This window comes from Pleurodeles waltl, chromosome 5 (genome assembly GCF_031143425.1).
Source record: "Pleurodeles waltl isolate 20211129_DDA chromosome 5, aPleWal1.hap1.20221129, whole genome shotgun sequence".
NCBI classification, from domain to species: Eukaryota; Metazoa; Chordata; class Amphibia; order Caudata; family Salamandridae; genus Pleurodeles; species Pleurodeles waltl.
This window is the reverse complement of record NC_090444.1, coordinates 851,990,711-852,004,895: the sequence shown is the minus strand read 5'-3', so window position 1 is coordinate 852,004,895 and position 14,185 is coordinate 851,990,711. Positions and strand designations below refer to the sequence as shown.

Below are 14,185 nucleotides of genomic sequence, written 5' to 3'. Positions count from 1 at the left end.
ACTTGCACACCCTTAGACTTATAGAACCACGATCATCCACTTAAAAAGCTGCAATACTTTATACACCTTGTGTAGGCGGAGTACATTCATAAGACCTTTGACAAAGTATTCCTGAAGGAGTAAGGGTGGTTGGGAGTGTTAGGGATCCAGTTATTGGTTGAGGTCTAAGATATACAGACACTGCTTCTCAAACCTCACCCGGCTGTTGGTTGTAGGTGGGTGTATGTGTTGAACGAAACCTTAATAAACAGAGTTGAAACATAAAGAACAAGTTACTTACCTTTGGTAACACCTTATCGGGTAGACACTCTATCTAGGCACAGACTGCTTATCTCAGAGTTATCTCCAGGTGTCAGAGTGGATCTGGAAATTTTTTGTGAGCAATACCCCTGCGTGTGGTAGGTGGCATTCTTAGCTCTACGTAACGTCATCGAAAGTGATGTGTGCGGTGCCTATATACGTGACATCCAGCAAGCGGACGTCAGTTCTTTTTGTGACTTTACACACCACAAGCCCGGAGCCATGAAGAACAGTTACCACTGTTGTATTAAACTAGGGCCATGAAAAGGGAACAGCCATATGCCTAAAAAATCGTCTGCAGAGCAGGGCAGATGGGTGGGTCGGTATATAATCTGCAGCTAGACAGAGTCTCTATCAGATGAACAAGTTACTTACCTTTGGTAACTCCTTGTCTGGTAGAGACTTCTAGCTGCAGATTCCTTACCTTAGAATAGATACCCAAGCAATATCTTCCCGGAAGCGGGTCTGCAAATCTGATTGAGAAAAGAAAGTCCAGCAGGACCGAATGGGCAAAATGCCCATCCCAACGGATCTGACTGTACAGGCAGTAGAGCTTGGTGAACATGTGCAGTGAAGTCCACATTGCAGCATGACAGATGTCCAGTTGCTAACGCAGTGGTCTCAAGCTTTGCTCTGGTGGAATTGTCACACAAGCTGTCTGGGGGTGCTTCTTGGCCAGTGCGTAGCAGATCTTAAAGTAGAGGGAAAGTCACCATAAGATGATTAATTTCTGCACTGCCTTTCTAGGCTCCAACACATCCCACAAAGAGTTGATCGTCCACCCAGGATGGTTACGTGCTATGAAGGTAAAACATCCTTTTTGAGGCAAACCAGTGGAGTCTCTCCTCTTCCTTACAGGTAAAAGGAGGAGCATAAAAGGCAGGCAAGGTGATGGACTACTCTATGTGGAATGGGGGACTACCTTTTTTAAGAAGGATGCTCAAGTTTTGAAGTACCTATTGGTGTGGTTAAAAAGAGATGTAGAGAGATTAACACAACAGCGCCTGCAGTTCACTAACCCTTCAGACAGATGTCATTGCCAGCAGAAAGGCTGTCTTGATGGTAAGGAGCCGAGGAGGGCCATTATAAAGCATCTCATAGGGACCATATATAAGAAAAATAAGCACCAAACTGAGGCTCCATTGAGGCATAATCAAGGGAACTGAAGGGAATATGTGCTGGCAACCTTTAAGGAACCTATTTACTCTAGGGGATTTGTAAAGGTAAGGTTTATCTAGCAGCTGCAGAAAGGCAGGGATGATAGATAAATAACCCTTCAATGTGCCCAATGCAGAGCACTGCTGGGCCAGGGTGAGGATAAACAAATGGACCTATAAAAGGGGTACAGATAAGTGACAACCTGTGTGTCTGTACACCATGCCACAAACCTGCTCCAACAGCATATTCTGTCTTGGTGGAGGGACACTGGGCTGCCAAGATAACAATAAAGACTTCCGGCAGAAGGCCAAAAGCTATCAACTGTTGTGGCTCAATCTCCACACATGAAGGCAGAGCCCTGACAAGTTAGGGTGGAAATCCTTCCCCTGCTGCTGTGACAGGAGATCCTCCCCAAAGGGCAGCCTGACTGAAGGACCGATGGACATGCTCAACAGCTAGGGATACCCAACTCCGTGAGCCCAGTCTTGACTTATCTTCTTGAGAACTCTGGGCAGGAGTGGTACTTGTGGAAAGGCGTATAGTAGGCTGGAACTCCACTTGAGATGAAAAACATTTCCGAACAAGAACTGCCTTGAAAACTCCAGCGCACAGAGCTGTCGTCATTGCACGTTTTTGGCATTGGAGAATAGATCTAACCAAGGCTCTCTCCACTGCTGAAAGAGACCTTACATCACACCTCTGGATGGATACGCCTCTCAGGAACAGATAGGTATCTTCAGCTGAGTTCATTCTGAGGTTCAGAGAGCCCGCCAGGTGTTGAACCACCAGGGAAATGTCCTGACGTTCCAACCATGTCCAGAGATGCAGGGCCCCGTGACAGAGGGTCCACAACTCCACACTACCCTGTTTGTTGAATTACCACATGGCGGGGTGTTCTCCGTGAACCCCTGCATTAGCCTTCCACTGACGGAGGATAGAAAGGCTTTCAATGTGAACTGAATCGCTTGAAAGTCCAACAGGTTGATGTGGAGTCCGGCTTCTGCCAGAGAACACAGTCCTCTCATCTCCACCTCTCCCAGAGGGTCATCCAGCCCAGGAGTAAGACATAAGTCATTAATGCTAGATCTGGTTGAAGACGGGAGAGGGGTCTGTCACTGACCCAACTTCAATTTGATTGCCACCACTGTAGATCTTCTGCAGTGCTGTCTGATATTTGGACTATGTCAGGGAGATTCCCCTGATGCTGCACTCACTAGAACTTCAGATCAAACTGCAGAGGACACATCATGCAAAAAGTCCAGACGACCCCTATTTAGTTTAGTGCTCCATTTGAAGCAGTGTGGTCAAGCATCTTAGACTTATCAGAGGGAAGTGTTAAGCATTTGATGCTCACACTGAGTCAATAAATGGTACACACACTCAAAAAGAAACCAAAGGCCAATATATAAAAAATACAGAATTTTTGCAATTTTTAGACACCAAGATCATCAGAATCAGGTGAGTACTTTTGGAGTTATCGATTTTAGAGTAAAGTAGCAAAATACACAGACAACAGTTTTGAAGCGTGAGCTCGAGCTCTACACTGTTAACCTACGGAAGGAAAAACACATGTAGCAAAACTGTAAAATGGACCCTACAGCAGTGAAGTTTAAAGGGACCTGAAAATAGTGATGCTGCAATGGGGGACTTGGGGGCGAGTCTGACGGAACCCAAAAGGGGGCTCAGCTTGTGACGGTCTTTACAGCAAGGAGGCGCAGTTGATTGTCGTGGCCCAGGGCTGTGGGGCTCTGTTGCACAGGCGTTTGGCTGGCTGACCACATTTGTAGGAGGCTATCCCAGTTTTCGGTTTTGACGTGCAGAGGGGAAAAAAATAAAACAGCAGGCTGTAGGAGGCTGGCCTGGCTTATAGTGGGTACCTTGTGGTACTCGCACCCTGTGCCAGGTCCAGTTATCCCTTATTAGTAGAATAGAGGTGTTTCTAGCAGCTTAGGCTGATAGAAGGTAGCAATGGCAAAGCAGCTTAGGCTAAGCTAGGAGACATGCAAAGCTCCTACTATACCACTTATATCATATAGCACAATATCATAAGAAAACACAATACACAGATATACTAAAAATAAAGGTACTTTATTTTAGTGACAATATGCCAAGAGTATTTCAAAGAATACCTTCACTTAGGAGGTAAGTAATATACACAAGTTATATGTACACAAACCCAAAACAGGTAAGTAACAGTAAGAAAAGTTGTGCAACCAATGTATAATCACAATAGGATGCAATAGGTAGACATAGGTCTAGGGGCAACACAACCCATATACTCCAAAAGTGGAATGCTAATCACAAATGGACCCCAGAACTATGGGAGATTGTAGAGGGTCGCTGGGACTGTGAGAAAACAGTAAGGGTGTCCAAAATACCCCACCCCAAGACCCTGAAAAGTAGGAGTAAAGTACACCTACTACCCCAGAAAGACAGAATAGTCGTGATAGGGGATTCTGCAAGAACCACAAGCACCAGCAAAACACCGAAGGCAGATTCCTGGACCTGAGGACCTGTAAAGGAAGGGGACCAAGTCCAAGAGTCGCGATAGTGTCTGGGGAGGAAGGGGTGAGGGGTGGGGGGACAGGAGCCCAGGAAACCCCGGATGAAGGTGCAAAAGGGCTGCCTCCTGGTGGAAGAAGCCGAAGATTCTGCAACAACGAAAAGGGCTAGGAACTTCTCCTTTAGATGGAAGATGTCCCACGGCGTGCTGGATGTTGTAGAAATGTTTCCAGGCAGAAAAACCGCAAACAAGCCTTGCTAGCTGCAAGGGTCGCGGTGGAGGTTTTTGGGTGCTGCTGGGGACCAGGAAGGACCAGGATGTCGCCCCTTGGAGGAGGAGGAGACAGGGGGGGCGCTCAGCAACTCAGAGCACCTGCAGAAGCAGGCAGCACCCGCAGAAGTACCGGAACAGGCACTTAGAAGATCTGTGAACTCAGTGTCACAAAAGGAGGGTCCCATGACGTCGGGGTCCAACTCAGCGGGTTGAGCACTGCAAGACGGAGTGCTGGGGACCCAGGCTAGGCTGTGCACAAAGGAATCCTTGGAGAAGTGCACAGAAGCCGGAGCAGCTACAAACCACGCAGTACTCAGGTTTGCTGTCTGGCGCAGGGAGGCAAGGACTTACCTCCACCAAATTTGGACAGAAGGGCCACTGGACTGTGGGAGACACTTGGACCCAGCTCCTGTGTTCCAGGGACCACACTCGTCAGGATGAGAGGGGACCCAGAGGACCGGTGATGCAGAAGTTTGGTGCCTGCGTTGACATGGGAAAGATTCCGTCGACCCATGGGAGATTTCTTCTTGGCTTCCAGTGCAGGGTGAAGGCAGACAGCCCTCAGAGCATGCACCACCAGGAAACAGTCGAGAAAGCCGGCTGGATGAGGCACTTCAATGTTGCTGGTAGTAGTCTTGCTACTTTATTGCAGTTTTGCAGGCGTCCAGGAGCAGTCAGCAGTCGATCCTTGGCAGAAGTCGAAGAGGTAAGTGAAGAGGAACTCTGGTGAGATCTTGCATTCGTTATCAGAGGAATAGCCCAGAGGAGAGACCCTAAATAGCCAGAAAAGGAGGTTTGGCTACCAAGAGAGGTAAGCACCTATCAGGAGGGGTCTATGACATCACCTGCCGGCACTGGTCACGCAGAGCAGTCCAGTGTGCCCCCAACAATTCTGAATCCAAGATGGCAGAAGTCTGGGACACACTGGAGGAGCTCTGGGCACCTCCCCTGGGAGGTACTGGTCAGGGGAGTGGTCACTCCCCTTTCCTTTGTCCAGTTTAGCGCCAGAGCAGGGCTGGGGGATCCCTGAACCGGTGTAGACTGGCTTATGCAGAGATTGGCACCATCTGTGCCTATTAAAGCATTTCCAGAGGCTGGGGGAGGCTACTCCTCCCCAGCCCTTCACACCTATTTCCAGGGGGGGCAGAAACCTGTCTGAGGGGTTGGCAGCAGCTGCAGTGGAGACCCTGGAAAGGCAGTTTGGCAGTACCCAGGTTCTGTGCTAGAGACCCAGGAATGCATGGAATTGTCCCCCCAATACCAATTCCATGATCCTAGACATGTTACATGGCCATGTTCGGCGTTACCATATGTAGTGCACGCGTGTAATGGTGTCCCCGCACTTACAAAGTCCGGGGAATTTGCCCTGAACAATGTGGGAGCACCTTGGCTAGTGCCAGGGTGCCCACACACTAAGTAACTTGGCACCTAACCTTCACCAAGTGAGGGTTAGACATATAGGTGACTTATAAGTTACTTATGTGCAGTGAAAATGGCTGCGAAATAACGTGGACGTTATTTCACCAAGGCTATTCTGTATTCTGTCTTTCTGGGGTAGTAGGGTAACTTTACTCCTACTTTTCAGGGTCTTGGGGTGGGGTATTTTGGACACCCTTACTGTTTTCTTACAGTCCCAGCGACCCTCTACAACTTCCCATAGGCCTGGGGTCTATTTGTGATTTGCATTCCACTTTTGGAGTATATGGTTTGTGTTGCCCCTAGGCCCATGTTCACCTATTGCATCCTATTGTGATTCTACATTGTTTGCACTACTTTTCTTACTGTTACTTACCTGTTTTGGGTTTGTGTACATATAATTTGTGTATATAACTGACCTCCTAAGTGAGGGTATTCTCTGAGATACTTTTGGCATATTGTCACTAAAATAAAGTACCTTTATTTTTAGTAACTGAGTATTGTGTTTTCTTATGATATTGTGCTATATGATATAAGTGGTATAGTAGGAGCTTTGCATGTCTCCGAGTTCAGCCTAAGCTGCTTTGCCATAGCTACCTCTAACAGCCTAAGCTGCTAGAAACACCTCTATTCTACTAATAAGGGATAACTGGACCTGGCACAAGGTGTAAGTACCACAAGGTACCCACTATAAGCCAGGCCAGCCTCCTACACACTCTGGTCGTGGAGCTCAACTGTCCTCAAGTCCCTCATCAAGCAGTTAGTTTTGGCCGTGATGGTGTCCCGATCGGAGTGCAAGTGCTCTGGTACTCTGGGAATTGGTGCCGAAGTTCCTGGGGGGTGGGGGGTGGGGTATAATGTCTCAAAAATCAGTGGAGAGATGGGGCTGACCTCCTGGGACCACAGAAACCTCTTCCTGGCGTAATGCTCCCTCAGTGGGCCCAATGGCGAGCAAATCGATGTACCAGACAGGTGACATCAGTGCATGCAGATGCAGGGGAATGGCTCCTCCACCCCAAGGGAGATGCTAGTTGGTGGGCATAGTGCTAGACAGTCCGTCCAGTGTTGAGGAGGATACACAGCCTTTAAGCGAGTCGGGTCTTTGTAACTTTTGAGATACCAGAAGCCAGACAGGGTTTTTGTGCGAAGTTCGATGTGGGTCCTCAGTTCTCACTGTGTTGGCTCTTCTTTGCCCTTCTGTTCCCAGCTAGTCAAATCTGTCTCTCTGGTGTCAGAGGGCCCTACATACTGACTTCAGGGGCATTTAGGGTAGTAGCCAATGGGCTACCTACCCCTGGGATGACTACACCCCCTATATCACCACTCACTGTGGTGGGAGGGCATAACCCTGACCCAGAAGTCTCTGTTTTCACCAAATTCAAGATGATGAAACCCTTTCTCGACTGTCCACTTCAAGTGGCCAACCTCAGGGGTGTGCCTAGCCTATAAGTGTGACATGCCTCCTGAATATCTAACTTCCCTCCTGTTCTCGTGCCAAATGGGCCTCAGGGCAGGGGGTGGCATTCCCTAAGTCTAGGGGAAGCCAGGGTCGCATATCAAATGTGGCAGAGGCTTTAAAGCCTCTGGTCCTGATATGCTAAATTGGTAGCAATCCTACTGGAAGAGGTGAGAATATTTTCTGCCAAGCAAGCATTGTTCCTGGCTTTTGAGAGCACAGCTCTCCCTTGCAGGGGGTTAGAAACTTGTCTGTGATGGCATGCTGGACTATACCAGCCAGCCAGCACACTAAATACCTAAAAGGGATACAGGGGGCACCTCAAAGGTGCCCTCTGGGTGCGTGTCATAATAAATCTGATACTTGCATCAGTATAGATTTAAGACAAGGTGTTTGATACCAAATAGCAGTATTTTCAGTGGAGCCATCATGTCGATGGGTAAGGAGTAGGGAACAGTGCCCAGTACCTCTTCTCAAAATGGCCCCACTTGTAAGGTCTAGCAATTAGCTGTAGCTAGGCAATACAGGGACACACCTGCTCATGCAGCAATGCTCTCATATGTAATATAATGCACGCTACCTTAGGGTTATAAGGCCTGCTGTAGGGGTGACTTGCATATAGTACACTGGGTGTGTCCAATGTCGTGGATTAGGAATGTTTTGCACCATTTCACGCATCCTACAATCACAGACTGCATGCAGTTTGAGTGTGGATCCCTTTGGGTGGCACTATACATGCTGCAGCCCTGAGAGACCCTTTTTAGTACCCACAGCCTGGTTATCATTTAGTAGGGACTTACAGGGATGCTAAAGTCATTGCCAGTTGGGTTATAATTTAGCATTTGTCAAGATTCACAAGGAGCTCCCATGCAGGTCTTGGACCAGGCCCCAGTAGCACATCCTTGTGAGGTACATTAAATGAGACCCTCACACCAGGTGTCCTTGGTGATACCTAGGGGCTAGTATTCATAAGGGTCCAATAGCCCATCCAAATCATCCCCACGTCCTAGGCCAAAGGAAGGAAGGGAACAGTCTCCGACCTGGGTGGAATGTCTACAGTCTGTGCCAGAGACTGCATCAGATGATGTCCATCCAGCTCTGTCAGGGATGTGCATGGGCATTGTGTAGCTGGCAGCCCTGGGGACGTTAGCAATGGATCTGGTACGAGAAAAGGCCAAGGTGCTCTACTGGCACCACTTGGATCCAAAGGGCCCGACTGGTGGCGTGCCAGTGCAACCGGGCCACCCATATGTAAGGTTCATGGTCCCATAAAACTCGCGTCGTTAGCCGGTGGTCCCTCCGACTCCAGGAAACTTGGGGAAGAGTGGAGATGGCCCTGGGGTAGACTCAAGCATGGAGTCAGTCTTAGAACGCTGACGTTCTCTCGTCTTGCAGGATGACTTAGACGGACGTGACAAAGTCAAAGACCTCTTTGACTTTTTGTTCTTCTTCCGTCAGTGAGACTTACCCAGACGACTTCAACTGCAACAAGTCCTTGGAGTGGCTCTGCAACTGATCCCAGGACCTTACTCTCAACCAGGATCGCACTTTGATCAGGAAGGGCCTCACTCCCTCAAGAACTTGAGGCAAATGACGTTACAATTACGCAGGTCTTTTTGTCATGGTCATGCTTGAGGCACCATAGACAGATAAAGTGTGGGTCTGTCACAGACATCTGCCGATGACAGGCACCACAGGGTTTGAAACCAGCTAACCTTGCAAACATCACGGCCACACCAGGAGACAAGGTCTAAAAGAAATCTTCGACAAAAGGGTCCAAAAAAAGTCAGTCAAAAAGTGACTGGGGATAGCTCTTCACTAGATCTGCACTGACAGGCGTGGAAAGAAAAGAACTGACATCCGCGTGCTGGGGCAGAGGATGCCACATAGAGCCGAACAACGTGACCTACTGGCACACAGGGCTGCTGCTAACAAAAAAAAATCCGGATCCAGTCTGGTGCCTGGGAATAATTCTAAGGTACGGAATCTGTAGACAGAGGTCTCTATCAGTTATAGTATAATGTAGGCCAGTGAAATAAAACAATTCTAAAAAGAAAGTGTAAAAAGCACTAAAGGTAATGAGGAATTGAGGCGAAACTTATGAAAAGCATAAAAAGAGGAAAAACAAAAAGAATAAATGATTAGTGAAACAACAGAAGTGAAGACCACTAAAATACTAGCACCACCACCAAAAAAAAAAAAAGATAACATGTCACAAGCACAAAAACTTAAACCTACTTTGAGCCATCAATAAAGAAGAGAATAGCAAGTCATAAGAAATTACTGTGAATAAACAGAAAGGAAAAAATAAAGTAAAGTTTGTATATTTAAATTCATTAACTGTCACAAAGAAAAATTTAAACACAAAGTCCCAATGTTACCAACAATTTCACAGTGAACCAAGTTTAATTTCTTTAAAAATACATTTTATTTTCTACTGTAGAATGTACCGAGTAAAGTACTCCTACTCCTTCATTTTACTATGAGGTCTGTTTTTAGTACTAAGCAAAATTAATTTAAAAAAAGGAATGTCACCTACCAGCAAGCAGTTTCTGTAGGGTGCTGAATATGCAAGTAACAGTTCTCTCTTTTTCTTGTTGTTCTTCAGGTACAGAACAGTAAAAAGTAAAAAACTGCAGTGCGGCCTTTACAAATTGGAAATGTTCTTCAATTGACTGTAAAACATTTACGGTTTGCGAATAAAAAACTCTGTACAGTTCGGTGTGCTGAAGTTCAACCTTGTGCTGACACACATCAAAATTCTTGTTGCTGCTCTTTCGCACTGTGGTGCTCCAGTAGGATACCAAGCTCAGCTCAGTTTCTAAGAGAGTAGTAACACATTTGACAAAGAATGGTGGAACTAGTGGCTGACTGATGGTCTCATGTAGTGTAATATGTATAACTGTTCCCATTTGATGAATTGTTCCCTGAAGCAGTGTGGCTACAGTTTCTGAAGTTGATTCATCGACCTGTTTCTGGAGATAAGGAACTGTAACTCTGCACATGCTGCCTAAAGCTACAATAAGAAGTTGCCCAGCCTGTTGGCTCCACTGTTTAGATTTTTTCTTTGATGTAGTCTCCAAATATGGTCTGCAGTTTGCCAGAAAGTAAGAACATTTCTCCACATTAATAAGAAGACTTTGCTTTCGGTTGAGGATATTTTGAAAAAAATGCTCAAAGTACATCTGAGTGGTCAATAGTAAATCAAACCAGTCGTGGCTCTGCTCCCAGGCACAAAAGTCGTTGCTTGCTGCAAAAAGGGAGTCCATAACCATTTTTAGAAAGTCACTTGCATGCACAGTTTTGAACAAGTAGACGGCATAATTTGCACTTTGTAAAAGAGTCAACAGGTGAAAGTTCTTCTTATGAAACTGAAGAGTTTTTGTTTTAGTGCAAGAACTAGTACCTCTCACTCTTGCAGCCAAGGACAGCAGCAAAAGAAAGCATCGAACGAGATCAACAGGCATAAAACTATCTGGTTTCAATTTGTAAATTATGTTTAAAAGGCTGTCCAGGTGTGTTAGTTGATCTTCATCCAAGAAAATAGAGGAGCCTTTTTTAGAGGACAACAAAATGCTTTCAGACACACTTTTCATGGTCTCCCAAGATACAGATAGTACATTTTTTAAAGGACGTTCCTCACAATCAAGGTCCACGTCTAAAGTGAGCTTACTAAAAGAAGATCCATTCTTCCAGTGTTCTATGTTCATTGAGAGCTGTATGAGCACATCACACAAGACATCTTCCTTGTTATTACAGATTATTTGAGCACACTCCCGAATCAAGCAGGTCAGGATGGCGCAGCGCAATCCACAGATTTCAAGCCAATCAGAGCTGTGTAGTAAGTTCACAGACACGTTTTCAATGGTGGCACAAAGATTGGGACTTTCTAAGTTGTTTGCTACTTCTGCTGATAGCCAAGTTTGTAGAAGCACATCTGCAACAGAGTGTAGGACATCCGTTGGAATATATGGGACAAGTACTGAGAGATGCGAGATAATAAGGTGCCAGTGTGCAACAGGGTAATTTCTAGGATTTACTGAACTTGCAGAACAACTCCAGGAGTCATGCTGCCCATCCATTAAACATATAGTGCCCGAATGAAAAATGAAAGATGCTGCATTCTGTAAGCTTTGACAACTAGTTTCAGAAGAAATGTCGAACTGCATGAGGATTTTTTTCATTTTCTGAAGGGATAGCAGCTCTAGGCAATACTTACTCATCGAATTCACCTGACATGAATTCTTGACTACATTCTTCCAACAATGTACATCAGGAATAAGGATGGTAAAATCCCAGCTCTTCATTGGAATGATTGCTGGTATAGCCCAATCACCAACTGCTGAATCATACTTGCTACAGTTCAAAGTAAGCACTGTGTTGACTTCTACCCATGTGTGGGAGAGGAGGAGAGCTGAATCGCTCGCTTTCTCAAGCCATAGCGGGGGTATTTCTTTAGCAAAGTAACCCTGATGAAGATTCAGCAAAGGTCTTATTAGATCTTTTAGGATCTTCTCCATCAGTTTCCAAGTGCGGTGGATGACTGGCACAGGGGTGGTATTATCTAAGCTTTTCATATTAAACAAAATAAAATGCAATATTGAACTCATGGAGAGCAACTTTAGAGACATATCTGAATCATCTTTAATATCAGGGAGGATTAGGGTGCTGCACTTTAACAGTACTGACTCCCAAATATCCAGAAGTTGATTGGGTGGCAATTCTAGTAGACACTCACTGACCATCAAGGGCAGACTGTACCACAAGATCGGCTCCCTTAAGTCTTCAGCTGCAGGGCGACATATTACATCCAGAACCTCCTCAAACAACTTAGGAAACTGTCGCAATTTCGTGTAGGTCTGAAACAGTGTGGTGATCAAGACTTCCTGGGCCTTCCGTACACGTATTTCAGTGATGTTTGCATCAATCCAAGCAGACGATATTATGTCATCCAAATCTGGCTCAACGATAAGGTGGTTTAACAAGACCAAGGCTCTCAGACATCGAAACCAGGCAGGAACAGAAGGCTGTGAGTTGTTCACCAGTATCTCAGCCAGTTTGCGATAAAATTTGAACTGGGTCTCTTCGTGTTGTATCCGATCCACAGCAATATTGTAAATATCATGGTCAAGTACATAGTTCAATAACTGTTCTGCAGCATGTAGAGACAAGTTCCAGTTCAGCAAGGGCAATCTTCCACCTGTCTCAACTTGGTGAGTGATCTGGACACAATCAAAAAGCCTAGCCACCATGTAAAAGCATATTAGTTGATTTCCCTCCTTGCAATAAGAGTTCAAAAAGAGTTTGTAAAGCAGTGGCACGGAATTGGCAACCACATCTGTGCAAATACATTCTTCACAGTCATTGAAATCAAAGAGCTTATTTAGAAGGGTGTGAACAGGTGCAAATATGTTTTTGATGGATCCTCTTTTATCAACTTGCTCTTTGCCCAACAGAAGTTCCTCTTTGTAAAATGACACAAGCTCAGCCTGAAAAAGTCCACTGAGCAGGACAGCTTCAAGTTTGTTTCGGATATCCTTGGACAACTGATGGCGTATCTTGGAGTCCTCGTCCCTCACCCAAGTTCTTGAAGATAACAGATGCCTCAGGAGCAGGCAGTGCTGAAGTAAGTGTTCAATCATGTGTCCGAACACCCGATGGACATTGACTTGCTGCCTTTGGATCAATAGGTATTGACTAAAAGTAAGATTAAGAACATCAAATACCTGTGGTATGAGGGGATGCACAGAGATCAGCTGTTGACAGGCCACATGACATAGCCTGCTTAAAAGCTCTACCATTAGCTCACACTTTGCTGTGTATACTACAGTGAGGGCTGGATTTGAAAGGATGGCTTTGCAACAGCTCAGCACTGTGTAAATAGTATTCTCTGCTTTCAAAGTGAAAAATGAAGAAATCCTGTCATTTATGACCTAGGAAAAAGAAGAAAAGGTCAATGAGAATACCTCCACATAATGCTGTTCAAGAGGCATGAACAGGTTTTATAAATAATATTTCTACGATATTTAGTTTTTCACATTTGTAACCTATACTTACATGCACGCCACTTGTAAGCAAGTGCAACCCATAATGGATTTCAGGTTCTATTGTGATTTATTTGGGTCTGGCACGTGACAGCATTTAGTAGTGCTTTGTGTCTTTGAATGCCTAATTAAATGATAGTATTTCGATTTAAATAGGAACGGTGTCAGCCAACTAGCTTGACAGATTCTGTATGGCATTCTCTCAGCGACATTACCAAAAAACAACAATATTCATTAAGTACAATTTGCCCTAAGGAACAGCAACAGCAAGTTTAAAGAAACTCTTTAAAAAGTAAAAGCAACCCCAGAGTTAAGTTCCAGTGCATGAAGAAGAGAGCAAACAATGAAGCCATCATTCCATTATCAGAATTTGCTGCAGAGTCAGAATGATGCACTGTAAAGATAAACAATGCAAAAGATCAAATATCAAAAACATGGACCAGAAACACTGACTGATGTTTCTGACAAGTGATGGAGCAGAAAAAGTACAATATTTCTGAATAAAAGCGAAATTATTGTTTTGTCTCTATGATCAGCACGGAAAAGACAGACAGGCAGGCAGAATTCTGACACATATAATAATTGCATCCTGGAAAATGACTCCCTGGACAAATCATTTGGCTGCCCATACCATAGTATTGATCTGTGAAAGAAGTTTGTCTGTCATCAACACAAGGTTTGTAACAATATGCTTAACTTGTTCAAAATGCTATGTACAATTCATTAAAGCAAAGCATTTACAATTACATACCTTTAACGCCTATTTTCTACCTTTGGGCATTATACATTGTTTGATGTGAACATTAAACCTGGGTAGGAAGATCAGTTATAGTCTATCATTTAACAAATGTTACAAATAGTTGTTTTCTCTGTTTTACTATCATACCGTATAAACGTGATGTACTGGTTTCCTCTTTTTGCACCAGCACTTTAGCTCTCTAGTCTTTATGGAAGAGAGCACAAGTAGCTGGCAGACATTTTCCTCCCTCTATAAACAGAAGGACACCATCTTGGACGCTTATCGCCCTAGCTGTT

General features: G+C 45.1%; 2 protein-coding genes across 6 annotated transcripts in view; one reads left to right on the top strand and one right to left on the bottom strand.

Annotated features, from left to right (window-relative positions):
* Positions 1-14,185, top strand: part of TAF5L (TATA-box binding protein associated factor 5 like) — a 522,668-nt gene that overhangs the window by 98,941 nt on the left and 409,542 nt on the right. The window lies entirely within an intron of this gene.
* The window catches only part of URB2 (URB2 ribosome biogenesis homolog), a 524,601-nt gene that overhangs the window by 438,523 nt on the left and 71,893 nt on the right, over positions 1-14,185 (bottom strand). For all 3 annotated transcript variants that reach the window (XM_069234932.1, XM_069234933.1, XM_069234934.1), the window contains one exon: positions 9,646-13,039. In XM_069234932.1, coding sequence (XP_069091033.1) covers positions 9,646-13,039 — 3,394 coding nt within the window. The remainder of the gene's footprint in view (positions 1-9,645; positions 13,040-14,185) is intronic.